We start from the raw sequence: 14,575 nt of genomic DNA on the forward strand, positions 1-14,575 counted from the left end.
GCAAAAGTGCCTTTCTGTGTGGAGTTTGCATGCATCCCCTAGGGTAGGTACCCTCACAAAACACATGCAGTAATCCTGGTCTCTAAACTGCCTCCCCCTGGTCAGCCGGGGCGCCTGATGGAGGGGAAAGGAGCTGGTTGGAATAACGTGTTCCACGCGCTACGTCCAACCAGGGAAACTCTCCCCTGTCAGGTGAAAAGAAGCGGCTTGGACTCCTCATGCATTGAAGGTCAGTCCGTTGCTCTCCCCAGGTTGTCAGAGGGAGTGTAGCTCCCCGCATTACACTATACAATTGACACAAAAAATGGGTTACAAAAATCGTGGGATAAAGTGGGGGAAAAACCCGCTTCGCCAAAAATCAGCAGATCTACAAGCTGTTTTTTGACTAATGTTTTCCACCCAGAATATGGACGCTGGGTTTCAGGTGGTCAAGTGAATGACATTTGTTTTTGTGTGTCCTCACGTCAGGCCTGACCCTGCTCATTCCGTACCTGCTGACCAATAAGAAGAGGTGGAAGGACTGCAAGATCCGCGTCTTCATCGGAGGCAAGATCAACAGGATCGACCACGACCGCCGAGCGTAAGGAGCACATTAGCGCATCCCCATACTATTACTCTGTGGTGAATAGTAACTAAGTACATTTAATTAAGTATTGTACTTAAGTTCAATTTCGAATTTTGAGATTTGTTTATATACTATAAATTTAAGTATATACTTTAATTGAGTATTTTCCAATACTTTTACTTCTACTCCACTACATCTGAGGCAAATATTGTTTACTCCACTACAAGATAATTAACTTCAAAATGACCTCTCAGACATGCTAGTGTACATTTCGGCCATTTGAAAGTAGCCGATCTACAATATGTACAAGCTCACAATGCGCTGCGATTTGGCGCATTGTGAGCTTGTAGATCTGCTATTTTCAAAAGGTTTTAATACATTTTATAACTTGAAATGGGACAATCTGCATAATGAGTACTTTTACTTTTGGTACTTTAAGTATATTTTGATGCCAATACTTTTGTACTTTTACTATAGTACATTTTAATTCCGGGCTTACTTAACAGAGTATTTCTACAGTGCAGTATTGATACTTTTACTCCATTAAAAAAAATGGAGTACTTTTGTTCCACCACTGGCCGTACCATTGTTCCTGCATCACACTCCTCCCTGCCAAATGTCTGCCGATCGAGGCTTTCCTTTTATTTTCTTCTGTAAATCTGGCCAATTGCGTTTGGATTTTAGCTGCCCTCATATGTGATTGATAGATCCGTGCCAAATCAAGTCAGTCGATTGATCAATTCACATTTAATTTGATCGGAACTTTATCAATCCCTGATCGAATGAAGCCAATAATGGAAGCAGAGTGCTATTCAGTGAAAATAAATCTCACTCTTTCTTTTGTGTACTGAAACGCGTGGGCGCGCACACACACAAACATACACACACACATACACATACACACACACACACATACACACACACACACACACACACACACACACACACACACTCTCTCACATGTCAGCCACAGCTGCCAGGATAATATTACGGCTCAATTTTACTTTGTTGCGTGTGGTGTAGATTTACAAGGTCACAACGGCAATGAAACATGTTTTCAGCTTGTGAAATGAAACCACATTTACCCGTACAGGTCCATTCGGGTTTTACACTCAAGAGTTACATTTAACATCTCCATTATTTAATTCACAAGAAGTCTACACAATTGGAGAATGTAGAATAATTGTTCTTTTGATCAACATTTGCCTGTTATCTCTCCTGTGGTACCACATCAATACAGCATGGAAGTATGGACAAAAGGTTTTGGGTCTGCGAGTCTAAATCTCATCAAATGGTGGTCCGTGGCTCAAATGCCTAATAAATAAGGGACGTGAAAAGGTTTGAGAACCACTGGTCTAAACATTATTGGATCATTCCTGGATGGAATCGGACCGTTTTTTGCAGCATTGCGATGAAATGCGCGCATCTTGGAGGCCGTGGGCTCTAGTCTGTGCTTCAGGCGATGATGTTGTTTTAGAGACGGACGGCCTCTTTGTAGTAGAGAGCACAAGGAAATCACCCTGATCCCAACAAGACATTTGGCTCACATCTGCACTGCCGAAATAACTCAGTTTGAAGGGGCTTTTGAGGGTCTGATTCTGTGTGATTTCCTGTTTGAGGGGTTGGAAAGTAACCAAGTATGGTACTTGAGTACAGTTGTATTGTTTAGTGTATTATTGCTTTACTTGGGTATTTCCATTATTATTATTTTTATTATATATTCTTTGATTCTACTCCACCACATCTAGGAGGCAAATATTGCACTTTGTACTTATCTAGTTACTAGATTTGGATTACACATACATCAAACTGATCAAGCTCACAATGTAAGAGTGCATTCATGTAGATCTGCACTTTTTCAAAATAATTTGGGGTGTGCAACAGTCTTCATAATGCATATACTTACACATAATGCATAAAACGTAAAAAGGTACTTTTGGTACTACAATAAGTATACTGTGTGTGTATGTGTGTGACACACACACACACACACACACACACACACACACACACACACACACACACACACACACACACACACACACACACACACACACACACACATATATATATATATATGGATATATATATATCTATTAAATGCCTAAATTGTAAGAATATTTCGATTATCGTAATAATGTCGCAATTATTTTTGCCACAATAATGGTGACATGCAATTGGCATATTGTTCCATCCCCAATTGCTATTTTACTGGATTAAAACGGAGTACTTTGTGAATGTGGTGTACTTTCTGTATGCAGGATGGCCACGCTGCTCAGCAAGTTCAGGATCGACTTCTCCGACATCACTGTCTGTGGAGACATCAACACCAAGCCCAAGAAGGAGAAGTAAGTCATTCAGACAACCCTGAGTCCTGCCTAGTGTCAAGGTCAACCCTGAGTCCTGCCTAGTGTCAAGGTCAACCCTGAGTCCTGCCTAGTGTCAAGGTCAACCCTGAGTCCTGCCTAGTGTCAAGGTCAACCCTGAGTCCTGCCTAGTGTCAAGGTCTTGAGCTTTGCTGCAGCGGCGTTTGCACCTCTATGAGGTGAGTTTTAACCGGCAACGCATGTCGGGAGCCACGGGTGCGTCTTAACCAGCCACGCATGTAACGGACTGTTGCAACGTATGTGCCCCCTGTGACCTGTGGTACGTCCCCGTAGAGGTCCACTTTTCCAGTGTTATTCGTGGCATTCACGGCCATTTCAAATCATGGAAAGGGATAGGCTCCCCTACTAGTTGTGCTGTAAGTGTGCGTCCATGTGTCTGTCAGCCCCATACAGGAGCACTGGCTCCACTGTAGCTACGATCGGGTCAAAGCTTTTGTGGTTGTAACTTGTAACCTCCTCTCTCTCTCTGTGTCGTCAGCACGGCAGCGTTTGAGGAGATGATCGAGCCGTACCGCCTCAAAGAGGACGACATGGAGCAAGAGGCGGCCGAGAGGCTGAAGAACAGCGAGCCCTGGAGGATCACAGACAACGAGCTGGAGCTCTACCGCGCCAAGGTCAGGGCCGTCACCATTACACATTTAACCCATCTGCTGCCCCCTGCTGGACGCAAAGCCAACCGCAGACTGCCGAGCCGTTTGTAATGTAACACACGCTGGACTCGCATCCTGTTTGGGCTTCCATCTTTGATGCTAAATAACTAGCGTCAATGCTAGCGAGCTAAAATAAAGCCATCCTTGCTCTAGAAAGCGCCAGACCACCGGATAATCAGCAAAGACCAAACATCGCGCGTTTTATCCAAACCACAGAGAGCTCCGTAGATTTCAGCTTTATTCAGCTTTTTAGTCAGCCTGTATAAAGGGAGGTGAACGGCAGCATGGTTGCGCAATCCGGTCTAGGATCGCTAAAGAAGGAAAGACTAAGCCAAAAAATAATCAGCAATCCGGTTTGATATCAATAATAAAGCTCATCAGACGGAACGTTACGTCAGAAACAGTTGCCGGTTGGATTCCTTCTGACGGAACGTAAAGCCAGTAGCAGTTAATTTGTTAAGTTGACGATTTATTGTCAGACAAATAATTGCAATTAACGATTTCATTGTGTTTTTGTCTGCCTTTCAGGCTTCGTAATCACAATTTGAACAGGGCAGATATGACACATAACAGAAATTTGTGAGGGTACCCAGGACCCCACTTTGAGAAGCCACTGCGTGACAATAATGATCTTTAACCCATTTAGACCTGAGGACGATTATACAAATGCCTTCAAAATCCTGAAAATTTTCTGAAAAACCAATGTTTCTATGTCAGTCGTTCTCAAACATTTTCATGTCAAGGACATCCAAAAATATATGTATTTGGCCGCCGACCCCCATCAGAACATATGTAGTTCCAGGCACCCCCCAGAAGCAAAGATTTTAGTTAAAAACGTTCACACAAGAATATATATTCAAAGATTTGCACCACATTTTTCAAAAATAGCAGATCTACAAGCTCGTAGCGTGGCACTCGGTGCCGCGCTAGCGACGGGACGGGACCGCGATGGGCCGTCAAAAACACAATCTTTGGTTAGATTTGGAATCATTGATTTAGATGTTTTTCACGTTTTAAGATTTTTTTGCATTGCCTTTTTTTTAGCATTTTTAGCTAACGTACGGTCGCGACCACGTAAAAACGGCCAAAATCCCCGGGTGCATACTTTATTTGTGTCCCCGGGTGTCTTTATTTGTGTTATGGCTCATCTGCTCAAAATGCGACATTTGGGGCTTGATTAGAGCTTAATTTGACAGTTATGACAAAAGATGCGATCACACGATCAATCTGACTCCAGATCAGTGCTGTGAAATGGCCGACTTCGGTTCAAACAGAGCTTGTCCGTCTTTGACTTTTTCTTTAATTTGTCTGGCACCCAGCGCCTAACGTCCCTAGAGGCACCTGGCTACAGGGGAGTTAAAATGGAGGGGAAACACTTTGGATGACATCCCAACCGTAAATGACATTGAATGTTGCTCAATAGATGCTCCCTGGCTGTAGACTGGTGCGCTCTGTTATGAAACGATTAATGTTCCGTCTTTTGATTAATCGCCGTCCTGGGCGATGAGCGTAATTATTTGATAGGGCGGAGATCTCCGTCTCCGCTTGGAGTGTTCACTAGGATTTGCAACCCTTGTGTCTGTTTGGACACACCACTGCTTGTCGGTAAAGTTATTTGAAGCAGACAACTTGACATACTGTACAACTGCATCTAAAACATATTTTCTTTGTCCTTTCAGACCAATCGCCAGATCAGACTCAACGAGCTTCTGAAGGAGCACTCGAGCACGGCCAACCTCATCGTCATGTAAGATCACCTACTGTACCTCCTGTACTGTACCCCTCTTCTGACTCTGTTTTATTATTTATTATCACCTATTGTACCCCTCTGACTGTTTTATTTATTTATCACCTACTGTACCACTCTTCTGACTTTGTTTTATTTATTAGACATTAGGGGGGCCCGTGTCCACAGGGAACACCTTTTGGGCTGAGGGGAGCTTTGGATATCATGCCCACAGTGTTTTGGATATCATATCCTATCCAGTGCTTTGGATATCATATCCTATCCAGTTCGCACACACACTGTGAGGCCCTCTCTGCCAATCAACCAACAAAGAAGTGTGTCCGTGGCTAGACTTGGTGTTTTTCCGTGGAAAAGTTTTAGATTTTCTTTTTTACACACCATTATAATGTTCTTATTTTGATCATAAGACTTAATTTACTGAATGTCAAGAATGTCATGTCAGGTTTTCTTCAGAATATGTATGCCACTGATTCACTGACACTATGCCATTTGAGTCCATTAGTACTAGCAGATCTCAAATGTTTTATTTGCAAGGACCCCCGTAACTCTTAGTGTGTTACTGTACAAATGGAACCAATTGGTCCCATGTTTACAAACTGTACTGTACTGTACATGCTCAAGCCCTTTTTCTGCCAAAAGAATTTCGGTTCTAGAACTGGTTCCGTTCTAGATTGTTGGAACCTTGGTGATTTCACGGAACCGGCTGACATTCTTTTCTTCCAGTTCCGAACCAACTGTTAGGGTTCTGAAACAATTAACTCTGAACTGGTTCAATATTAGGTGGGAAAGAAGCACTGAACCGGTTCCATCCCGGTGGAAAAGGGGCCTGAGAGTGTACAAATGGAACGTATGGGTCCATTATGGTTCCATCTGTACACTCAGCAGAGCTGTTAATGGTCATTCGGGGCTAGCTCTTCATGCGTTTCTGGTAATACTTTTGTCCACTTCATTTTTACAAACCTTATGTGTGTGTGTGTGTTTCAACAGGAGCATGCCTCTGGCGCGGAAGGGCGCCGTGTCCAGCGCGCTCTACATGGCCTGGCTAGAGACACTGTCTGGGGGTCTGCCTCCCCTGCTGCTGGTCCGAGGAAACCACCAGAGTGTGCTCACTTTCTACTCTTAGAACACACAAACACACCCTACTACTGTATAATCCAAGCACACTCCCGTTATCTATAGAATAATACCCGTGGTTCTCAAAGCGCTTACTTTCAAAGATCCTCATAACTGTCTGAGGCCCCCTTTCCCACCGAAAGAACTTTGATTCTAGACTAGAACCGATTCCGTTCTGGATTCTTGGAACGCTCAGTGCTTTCACAGAACCGGCAGCCTTTTTTTTTGAGGGGGGGTTCCAGTTCCGAAGCAACTTTTAGGGTTCTGAACCAATGCATTGCCAGTGGGGGAAAACGGAACTGAACCGGTTCAATCCCGGTGGAAAAGGGTCCTGAGAGTGTACAAATCAAACCGAATGGACCCGCCGGGGTCCGTTTTACAAATTGACCCGCTGGGGTCCGTTCTACAAACTGTACACTCTCAGAGTTAACACCCATTCAAGGAGCCCTGAGGGATGCAACTTTGAGAACCACTGTAATAATAATAATACCACACCTACCGCCACCTACTGGATCATCTAGGGACAACACAACCACACACACACACACACACATGCATACATTACACAACAGGCATCCACACTTTCCGTCTTAAAGGGCCTAGAGCTGGGGGTGTGGCAGATTTGACCCGCCCAACTGTGACTTGACCTTATCGGCCACCGTTTTACAAAAAAGAAAAAGGAACATACCGGTTAACTGTAGTTTGTTAGGGTTTTTTTTTTTTTTTAAATGAACATATTTTTATGTTTTTAAACTGTCAGGCGACGGGGCCTCCTTAAAATGCTCCGGCTGATCAGTCTGGCGCCTCTTATGACATAGTGGACGTTTGGTTTTTTGTTCAAACTTTCTATGCTTGTGTGATTTAATCACATTAACCGCGGCGAAGGTTCTTACAATAATGTCTGAATGGCTGTCGTATGAAAATGGCAGATCTGCAAGCGAATGTCTTGTCGCATTGCGACGCTTCGGTGCGCTGGTGGAGCTCCTATTTTGCCACAGGACAACAAAGTGTAACTCTGGATGGTTAAAATGCGTAAAGGTCGGATAAATCTACTGCTGCGTCTGCAGCAGGTTTGAAGTCCACGCCATGATTGATTTTCTACGGTGTGGTGAAAGCAAAACGTAATCCAATCGGTCTCCTGGAAAATGAATCAAACTACAGTATGTTCAGTAAAATGGTGGTCAGTAATGTCAAGTATAACCATGAGTCATAGTCCATGGACTCTACATTAACAGACCAGACGCTATGGTGCTTTTTAAGTCCTCAGACACGCAGACACACATCGGTAAGAAGACTATTTAAACAATGTCATTGAAGTGGTTACGGTTGGAACGTTTTTTTTTTTTTTTTTTTTGGCCATGAAGTTTCTGAACTGAGTTTCATCTTAAAAAGGCCTTGTGGTTTGTTGCGCACAACGACAAACTATAAATTTGGCTTTTTAGCGGTTCCTGTCTCGTGGTTTTTCCCCCACAAAGTGGGAGGAAACCCCTTTAAAAGTTGAGTTCACACTTCTGCACAATGTTCACGTCATCGATGACACTGCTTTTATCCCCTGGATTCTCTTGATGTCATAACTTACGTTTTTTTATTTTTCTTCTTGTGACGCAGCAATAATTTTATTTATTTTCTTCTCTTGATGGAGTATTTGGGAGAGAGTGCTGTATAGAATGCTTTGCAACACCTTCTATAGCCTTATGGATGTGCCTTTCCAGTTGAATCAGATTAAACTATTGATAATACACTGATAATACCTATACGAGTAAATACTTTTATTTCTGAGAATTGCGTTCGTGCAAGTGGAGGCTGCGTTAATTCTCATTCATTCCTCTTCCGTTTAAAACCATCATATGAGCGGCTTTTTGTCGTACTCGACTCTAGCCACATTAAAGTCTTCCTCCTTCGACACCGTCGTACAAGTAAACGGGCAAATATGTTGGTACACTAACGCCATTCCTGCAGTCACAATCTAAACTCCCTGAAATGTGACCACATTTTGAGCGGTCCAAAACTTAATATTTCTCTCTACAGTCGAGATCGTACAGTGGTCTCTGTTTAGTTCTGTGTCAGAAATGAATGGGATGGGGGTATAAATGATGCTTAGGATTTTTGTCGTATTTTTCGCAGCGCTGCTTGTTGACTGGACGGTTGTAACTACAAGCGTTGTCATCCCTGTTTTCCCATGAAACGCTAAAAAATGACAGCTTTAAACCTTATGTATGCTGCGTCACGCTCAACGGAAAAAAAACAACCGGCATGAAAAAAACAGATCTCAGTTCGGAAGGTGTTATTTTTGGTGAGCGGCAATCATTGTGCGACGAAATATAACATTTGCCGTTTAGCCCCACACAAGCCACTTAAGACTTTGCCTTAAAGCTAGATCTAATGATTGTCAAGATTTTTCTCTTATAAGCCATACTGGCTGGAATGTTGACTTCCTCGGGGGGGGGGGGGTTGCGTACATGGACCACGATCCATTGTTAACGTGAAGATAACGCATTGATTGTTCAGTATGTTCTACGCAGTTTTCATGTACGCCTCTAGTTACACTTCCATGAATCGCCTCTGGTGGAACGGTCTGCGTTGTGCGTTCGCCCAAGACACGGCCATGATTTGGATTTGTGCGTTCATGGACAGATTTCCATTTAATCTGGCGGTTTGTCATACTGTCACGTTCAAGAGCAGTAGCTTCCTATTTCCACAGACTCTGTACTTGCGTATAACTGTAAATTGTTGGTGACCTGCCCCGACTGTTTTTAATCATTTTAGAAGTGGGGAGAATCGCTGGTTTAGCAGAAGCCACAGTTCAAAGTGGTGATCTGAACACACGTCTATGCAGGTGACTCGATGTAGGAGCGAGCGTGGTCACTCGTTGGCACGAGTGCCACCATTCACCTCTGTTGTTGGGGGAGGGGGGTATAGAATGTATAGCCCTCGTGAGCATTTTAATTTTACTTTTATTTCTTTCCAAGAGCTGTTGGTATGCTACTCGGGAGCATTTCTTCTCAAGTTTGCTATGGATCCAAGTGTACAGGCAATTCATACTTTGTCGTAATGGCGCATCGTACAGTAACAAATAACAATCAACCAATTGATCCAAAGATATTCAGTATAGATGGGAGGGGCATAGTGTAGAGCCCTTCGGAATCTTGTCAGCTAATTACAGGGTTTTAAGTGTAAAACATTTTTTTTGCGCAAGGGTACAGCAAAGCATGAATTGGCCTCAATAGCTGACTGACAACAGAGGTGTTGAATGTGTTACTGCCATCATCCAACGGATCGAAACAGGGTTCTTTTGTCATTTGTTTATTCTTCTGTTTTGACCTTTACCTTCCCCTCACACAATGTAATGTTCATAGGCTCTTCTAGAAGTAGACTTGATTTGTTCCCACATAATATCCTGTCCTATATGCAATTTTAAATGAGAAATGTGGCAACAACATTGCTTAGGTTAGCTGAATATACTACACAAGTACGAGTTCACATGTATAATCTTTAGTTATTATTTGTATAATTTATACAAATCTCTCTTTTTTTTTTCCACGAGCATTAGCGTAGATTTCAGCCCCATGTGGAAAATTGGCAGATCCAGTGTAGTTTTTTGCTACTATTTAATGTAGGATCATTCACGGTTTAACACACCACGCCTGGTTCGGAAGATTATTTCTTGATTTATGGAATAGAGCTTTTAAGTATTCTGAATGTACTTATTATTAGGCCCCCTTGTACCTGTGATATATACTCACCCCCTTACTGTTACAAAGAAACAATGTTACAAAGAACCTGTTACATTTGTATATTGAAATGTATTTGGTATATATACATATAATGTATATGTATCTTTACAACTTTAATAAGAGGGGATTCTTCTTTTTTTGTCTTTCATGTTCCAATGTGCACGTGGATACATCACAGCCAAATAAAGCATGTTAGTGTTAATCTGTGCTGTTTGCATTTTCATCCATACTCAACGGTTTGGGCCAGTAATATTGTGACTTGTTGCACCTCTCAATAGGCTCTCTATGCACACAGGATACAGGATAACTCGTCCTACTTCATTCCTTGTTACCGATGATAATAATTAAGGCTCTGTTTGAGTGGTTCTCAAATTTTAATTTCAATGACCACCATAACTCTTGAGACCAAATGGACTCTTACTGGTCCATTTGGTTCCATTTGTACACTCGGAGTTACACACCTTTTCCGTGTCCTTGAGTGGAACCCACTCAAGGACACTTTGAAACCCACTGGAACAATGATTCCAGTGAGCCAACATGCACTGACACTGTTTGACCAGAATGGAACACAGCCTTCATTAGTATCTGTAACACCTGTGAAGGATGTAGGCAAGGGGCCCAGAAGTAGGAATGTATTGTTATTCTGTGTGCATAGAGCCTACTTAGACTTTGTCGTGTAGAGTTGTACGCCGAAAATAGACAATCGTAAAGTTCTCTGAGCATTTATATGGTCTATTTTCGGCGCCTGAATCCATCGTGCTACAAAGTCTAAATTGGGCTATCAGACTTACTTCCGCAATATATACATTACATTTCTATACCGTGAACCCTTCTCAGAACCTTCTGCAGCTGATTTTGGGTTCCATTTAGCCCCTCTGCAAAGCACTGCTGCACTATATGTACGTTTAGCTAAAGCTCTGTAACTGGCGATGAGAGGAAAGAAAATGAAGTGTCTGAATGCGTGTCATCCCCTATAGTTCACACTACAAACATAACTTAAACCTGTAAATACATTTAAGTAGTAAATCGCCACAAAACATTAAGGGAGTGGACATGTTTAAAAAAGTCAAAATTATAATGGAGGATATATTTATTTTTTAGTTTTAGAATTTTCTCCAAGTTATTTTCTTTCCGAAACGCATATTTAGTTTTAAGTTAATTTGCATGTAGAATTTTATTTTTCTCTGGGGGGTGGGGGTGATTTCATAAAATTAAATTTCCCTTTTTTTTCAGTCTGTATATTTCTATACTTTCAATGCTTTTTTTTCCTTAAAAAAAGAAAAGAAAAGCTATGTTGAGACAAATGGTTCAAGCCAGTTTTATTTTATTTTTCCAGCTCGCCTGCAAAGGTGAATGGCATCAACCTGTTGGGTTGACACAGTAATGTTTTTTCTTCTTTTGTTTTTTTTCATATACTGTACTCTACTGTTACCTGTCACAGATATGCTTTTTTTTTTCTAACATTTTAACATTTATCTATACTTTGTACATCTTTATTGCAATAAAGAAATCAAATGAAATAAATCAATTCATGTGGGATGTTTAACCGTTTACTTTGTCAAGTTTAGTTTGTTTTCGGTCACAAATGTTTACTTGGTTACTTTACACCACTGCTATCAATATTTATATTTAAGATGTTAGAAAAAAGGATGTAATTGCCGCCTGGTGCAACCTACTGTATACGTTGATCTACCTTTGATGCCGGCACGCTCTCTGTCTCATCATTCTTTTTTTAAATAGTTATGTTGCAACATGTATAGGCTTATAGCAATAGCTGATGAGTCATCAGCTATTGCTATACATGTAGCAACATAGCTATTTAAAAAAAGAATTAATCTGAATTTGAAGGTTTTCAGTAACCTTAGGTCAGGCCCTAGAAGGCGTTCCCAGATTTGGCCTCAGGCATCAATGGTTTAACTTTAACCTGACTTCAATTGAACGGGATTCCAGCAATGCATCCGTTTTTGCCAAGGAAAGCATAAACTGCAAAGATAGGATTTTATTTAAATATATGTTGCAGTTTGCCTGTACGGGGAGATGTTAACCCACTTATATTCTGTAGTCTACTTGGTTGACTGGAGGAGGCTACCTTCTCTTTCACTCAACATTAAAATCTATTTGGTAACCCTTCCTTTTACAGTACAGTAATTACAAGGTAATTAACAGGTATTACCGGTAAGTATTTACAAAATACATGATAACTACCAGGTAATTATTTTCTATATAATTACCCAGTAATTTTCACCTAATGTTCAGAATAGGGTTTATTTGTACAGGGTAAAGTCAGTAGGCCTAAATTTGAAGAGATATCGGGATAATTATAGCATATGATTTGACTTGATGGCTGCATTAAAGTGACACTTATCAACTTGATTTCATTTTTGATTAAATTATTACTATTACTACTAAATGAACCAAATAAAGTAAAACGACGTAAATGCTGAAAAGTGATGGTCACCAGCTCATCGCCATGCTGGCTTGACAGGCTTGTGGTGGACATTTTTGGCAACAATCTGTTTTTGCCGCGGACATACAAAATGAGCAACACAGAGTTATGACCACTACAGAGTGTACAAAATAGGGTTTGCATAATTTGGTTCCATTTGTACACAATTTTCTCGAATACTGGACAACTCACCCCGGTGAGTTGTCATCACTTTCTGACATGGCGGGGTGAGTTGTCTGTACTTTCCGCTGGGGCGAGAAAGGCCAGTTGGTAAAGGGAAAAGAGCTCGCCCAACAGTAAGGCGAGTTGGTAAAGGGAAAAGAGCTCGCCCAACAGTATTTGGACAACTCTTCCCGGTGAGTTGTCTTCACTTTCTGACATGGCGGGGTGAGTTGTCTGTACTTAACGGCAACGCTGGGGTGAGATGCGGACAGCTGGCCTTAATATTTGAAGTTTGAATTGTAGTCTACATTAGAGTTCTCATCGGGCCCGAAAATTAAGGCCCGGCCCTAACTGGGCCCTAACTGATCAGGCCCTAGGCCCTGCCTGGCCCGACTAATTAGCATAGATTTTAGGCCCGACCCGACCCTAAAATGTCGGGTCGGGTCGGGCCTGGTCGGGTTTGTGCAGAATTTGAGAACTCTACACAGAGTAAAAGTGAAACGCCAGTCAGCACCATCTTCATAATAGATAAATACACAAACAGACAGAACAGAACTATTATTTTTATTATTCTAAACAAATTCAAAATATATATATTTTTTCATGGAGCCCCAGGCCTGGCCCGGCCCTACTGATTAGCATACATTTTAGGCCCGGCCCGGCCCTAAAATGTCGGGTCGGGTCGGGCCTGGTCTAGTTCGGGCAGAGTTTGAGAACTCTAGTCTACATGCACATGTACAGCAAATATAGGCCTAATTCATGATATAAAAGTGTGTGTGTGTGTGTGTGTGTGTGTGTGTGTGTGTGTGTGGTGGCATTTCTTCCTCATAGTGGGAATAGCAGGCAAGCACGGCTTGGGAAGTCGTGGACATGCGATGCACGGCTTGGGATACACTGCCATGTCTTCCTTCTCAGAATGCATTTCTTTCATGTGGATCCCAAGGGATTCGATTTCCCAAAAGTTTCCTAACTGATCTGACAGTGCCTATTCCTCTCCGACGCTGATGTGCATCACTTCAATGTCCACAACTTCAGTTATGATATTTAGCGTGGTGACTTCTCCTTGCACCAGTCATCCAAATACACTTTCCAGTGCAACTAGTTGCACTGGAAAGTGTATTTGGATGGCAAAATGGAGAGACTGATGGAGAGACTGAATGAAGGACACTCACACTATAGTCCAATCCAATCCAATCCACTTTATTTATATAGCACGTTTTAAAACTCAGAGTTTACAAAGTGCTGTACAGGAGAATAAAATAAAATAAAAACAAGTGCACTATAGTGTCCTTCATTCAGTCTCTCCATTTTTCCTGTGACCATTTTCCAATATTGGTCTCCGCCAATTAATTAGGACTCCTAATTCCACTGCATCCATCCTAGCTATGATGGGCTATGGGCATTAGAGTTCTCAAACTCTGCCCGAACCCGACCCGACCCGACATTTTAGGGCCGGGCCGGGCCTAAAATGTATGCTAATCAGTAGGGCCGGGCTGGGCCTGGGGCTCCATGAAAAAAAAAATATATATATTGAATATGTTTAGAATAATAAAAATAATAGTTCTGTTCTGTCTGTTTGTGTATTTATCTATTATGAAGATGGTGCTGACTGGCGTTTCACTTTTACTCTGTGTAGAGTTCTCAAATTCTGCACAAACCCGACCAGGCCCGACCCGACCCGACATTTTAGGGCCGGGTCGGGCCTAAAATCTATGCTAATTAGTTGGGCCGGGCCGGGCCTAGGGCCTGATCAGTTAGGGCCGGGCCTTAA

The 14,575-nt window shown here is 42.1% G+C and overlaps 2 protein-coding genes across 2 annotated transcripts in view; both read left to right on the top strand.

The window, feature by feature from the left end:
- The window catches only part of LOC310879491 (kelch-like protein 23), a 131,300-nt gene extending 131,199 nt beyond the window's left edge, over nt 1-101 (top strand). Inside the window, exon 13 of the transcript XR_014571021.1 lies at nt 48-101. The gene's annotated coding sequence lies outside the window, so the exon portion shown is untranslated. The remainder of the gene's footprint in view (nt 1-47) is intronic.
- The window catches only part of slc12a2 (solute carrier family 12 member 2), an 85,349-nt gene extending 73,602 nt beyond the window's left edge, over nt 1-11,747 (top strand). Inside the window, exons 23-27 of the mRNA XM_083794221.1 lie at nt 469-580; nt 2,827-2,913; nt 3,431-3,566; nt 5,282-5,349; nt 6,337-11,747. Of these exons, the coding sequence (XP_083650347.1) occupies nt 469-580; nt 2,827-2,913; nt 3,431-3,566; nt 5,282-5,349; nt 6,337-6,472 (539 nt within the window). The 3' untranslated portion in view covers nt 6,473-11,747. The remainder of the gene's footprint in view (nt 1-468; nt 581-2,826; nt 2,914-3,430; nt 3,567-5,281; nt 5,350-6,336) is intronic.
- Nucleotides 11,748-14,575: the final 2,828 nt, after the last annotated feature.

This window comes from Protomyctophum parallelum, assembly GCF_964188405.1.
Source record: "Protomyctophum parallelum genome assembly, chromosome: 21".
Taxonomy (NCBI): domain Eukaryota; kingdom Metazoa; phylum Chordata; class Actinopteri; order Myctophiformes; family Myctophidae; genus Protomyctophum; species Protomyctophum parallelum.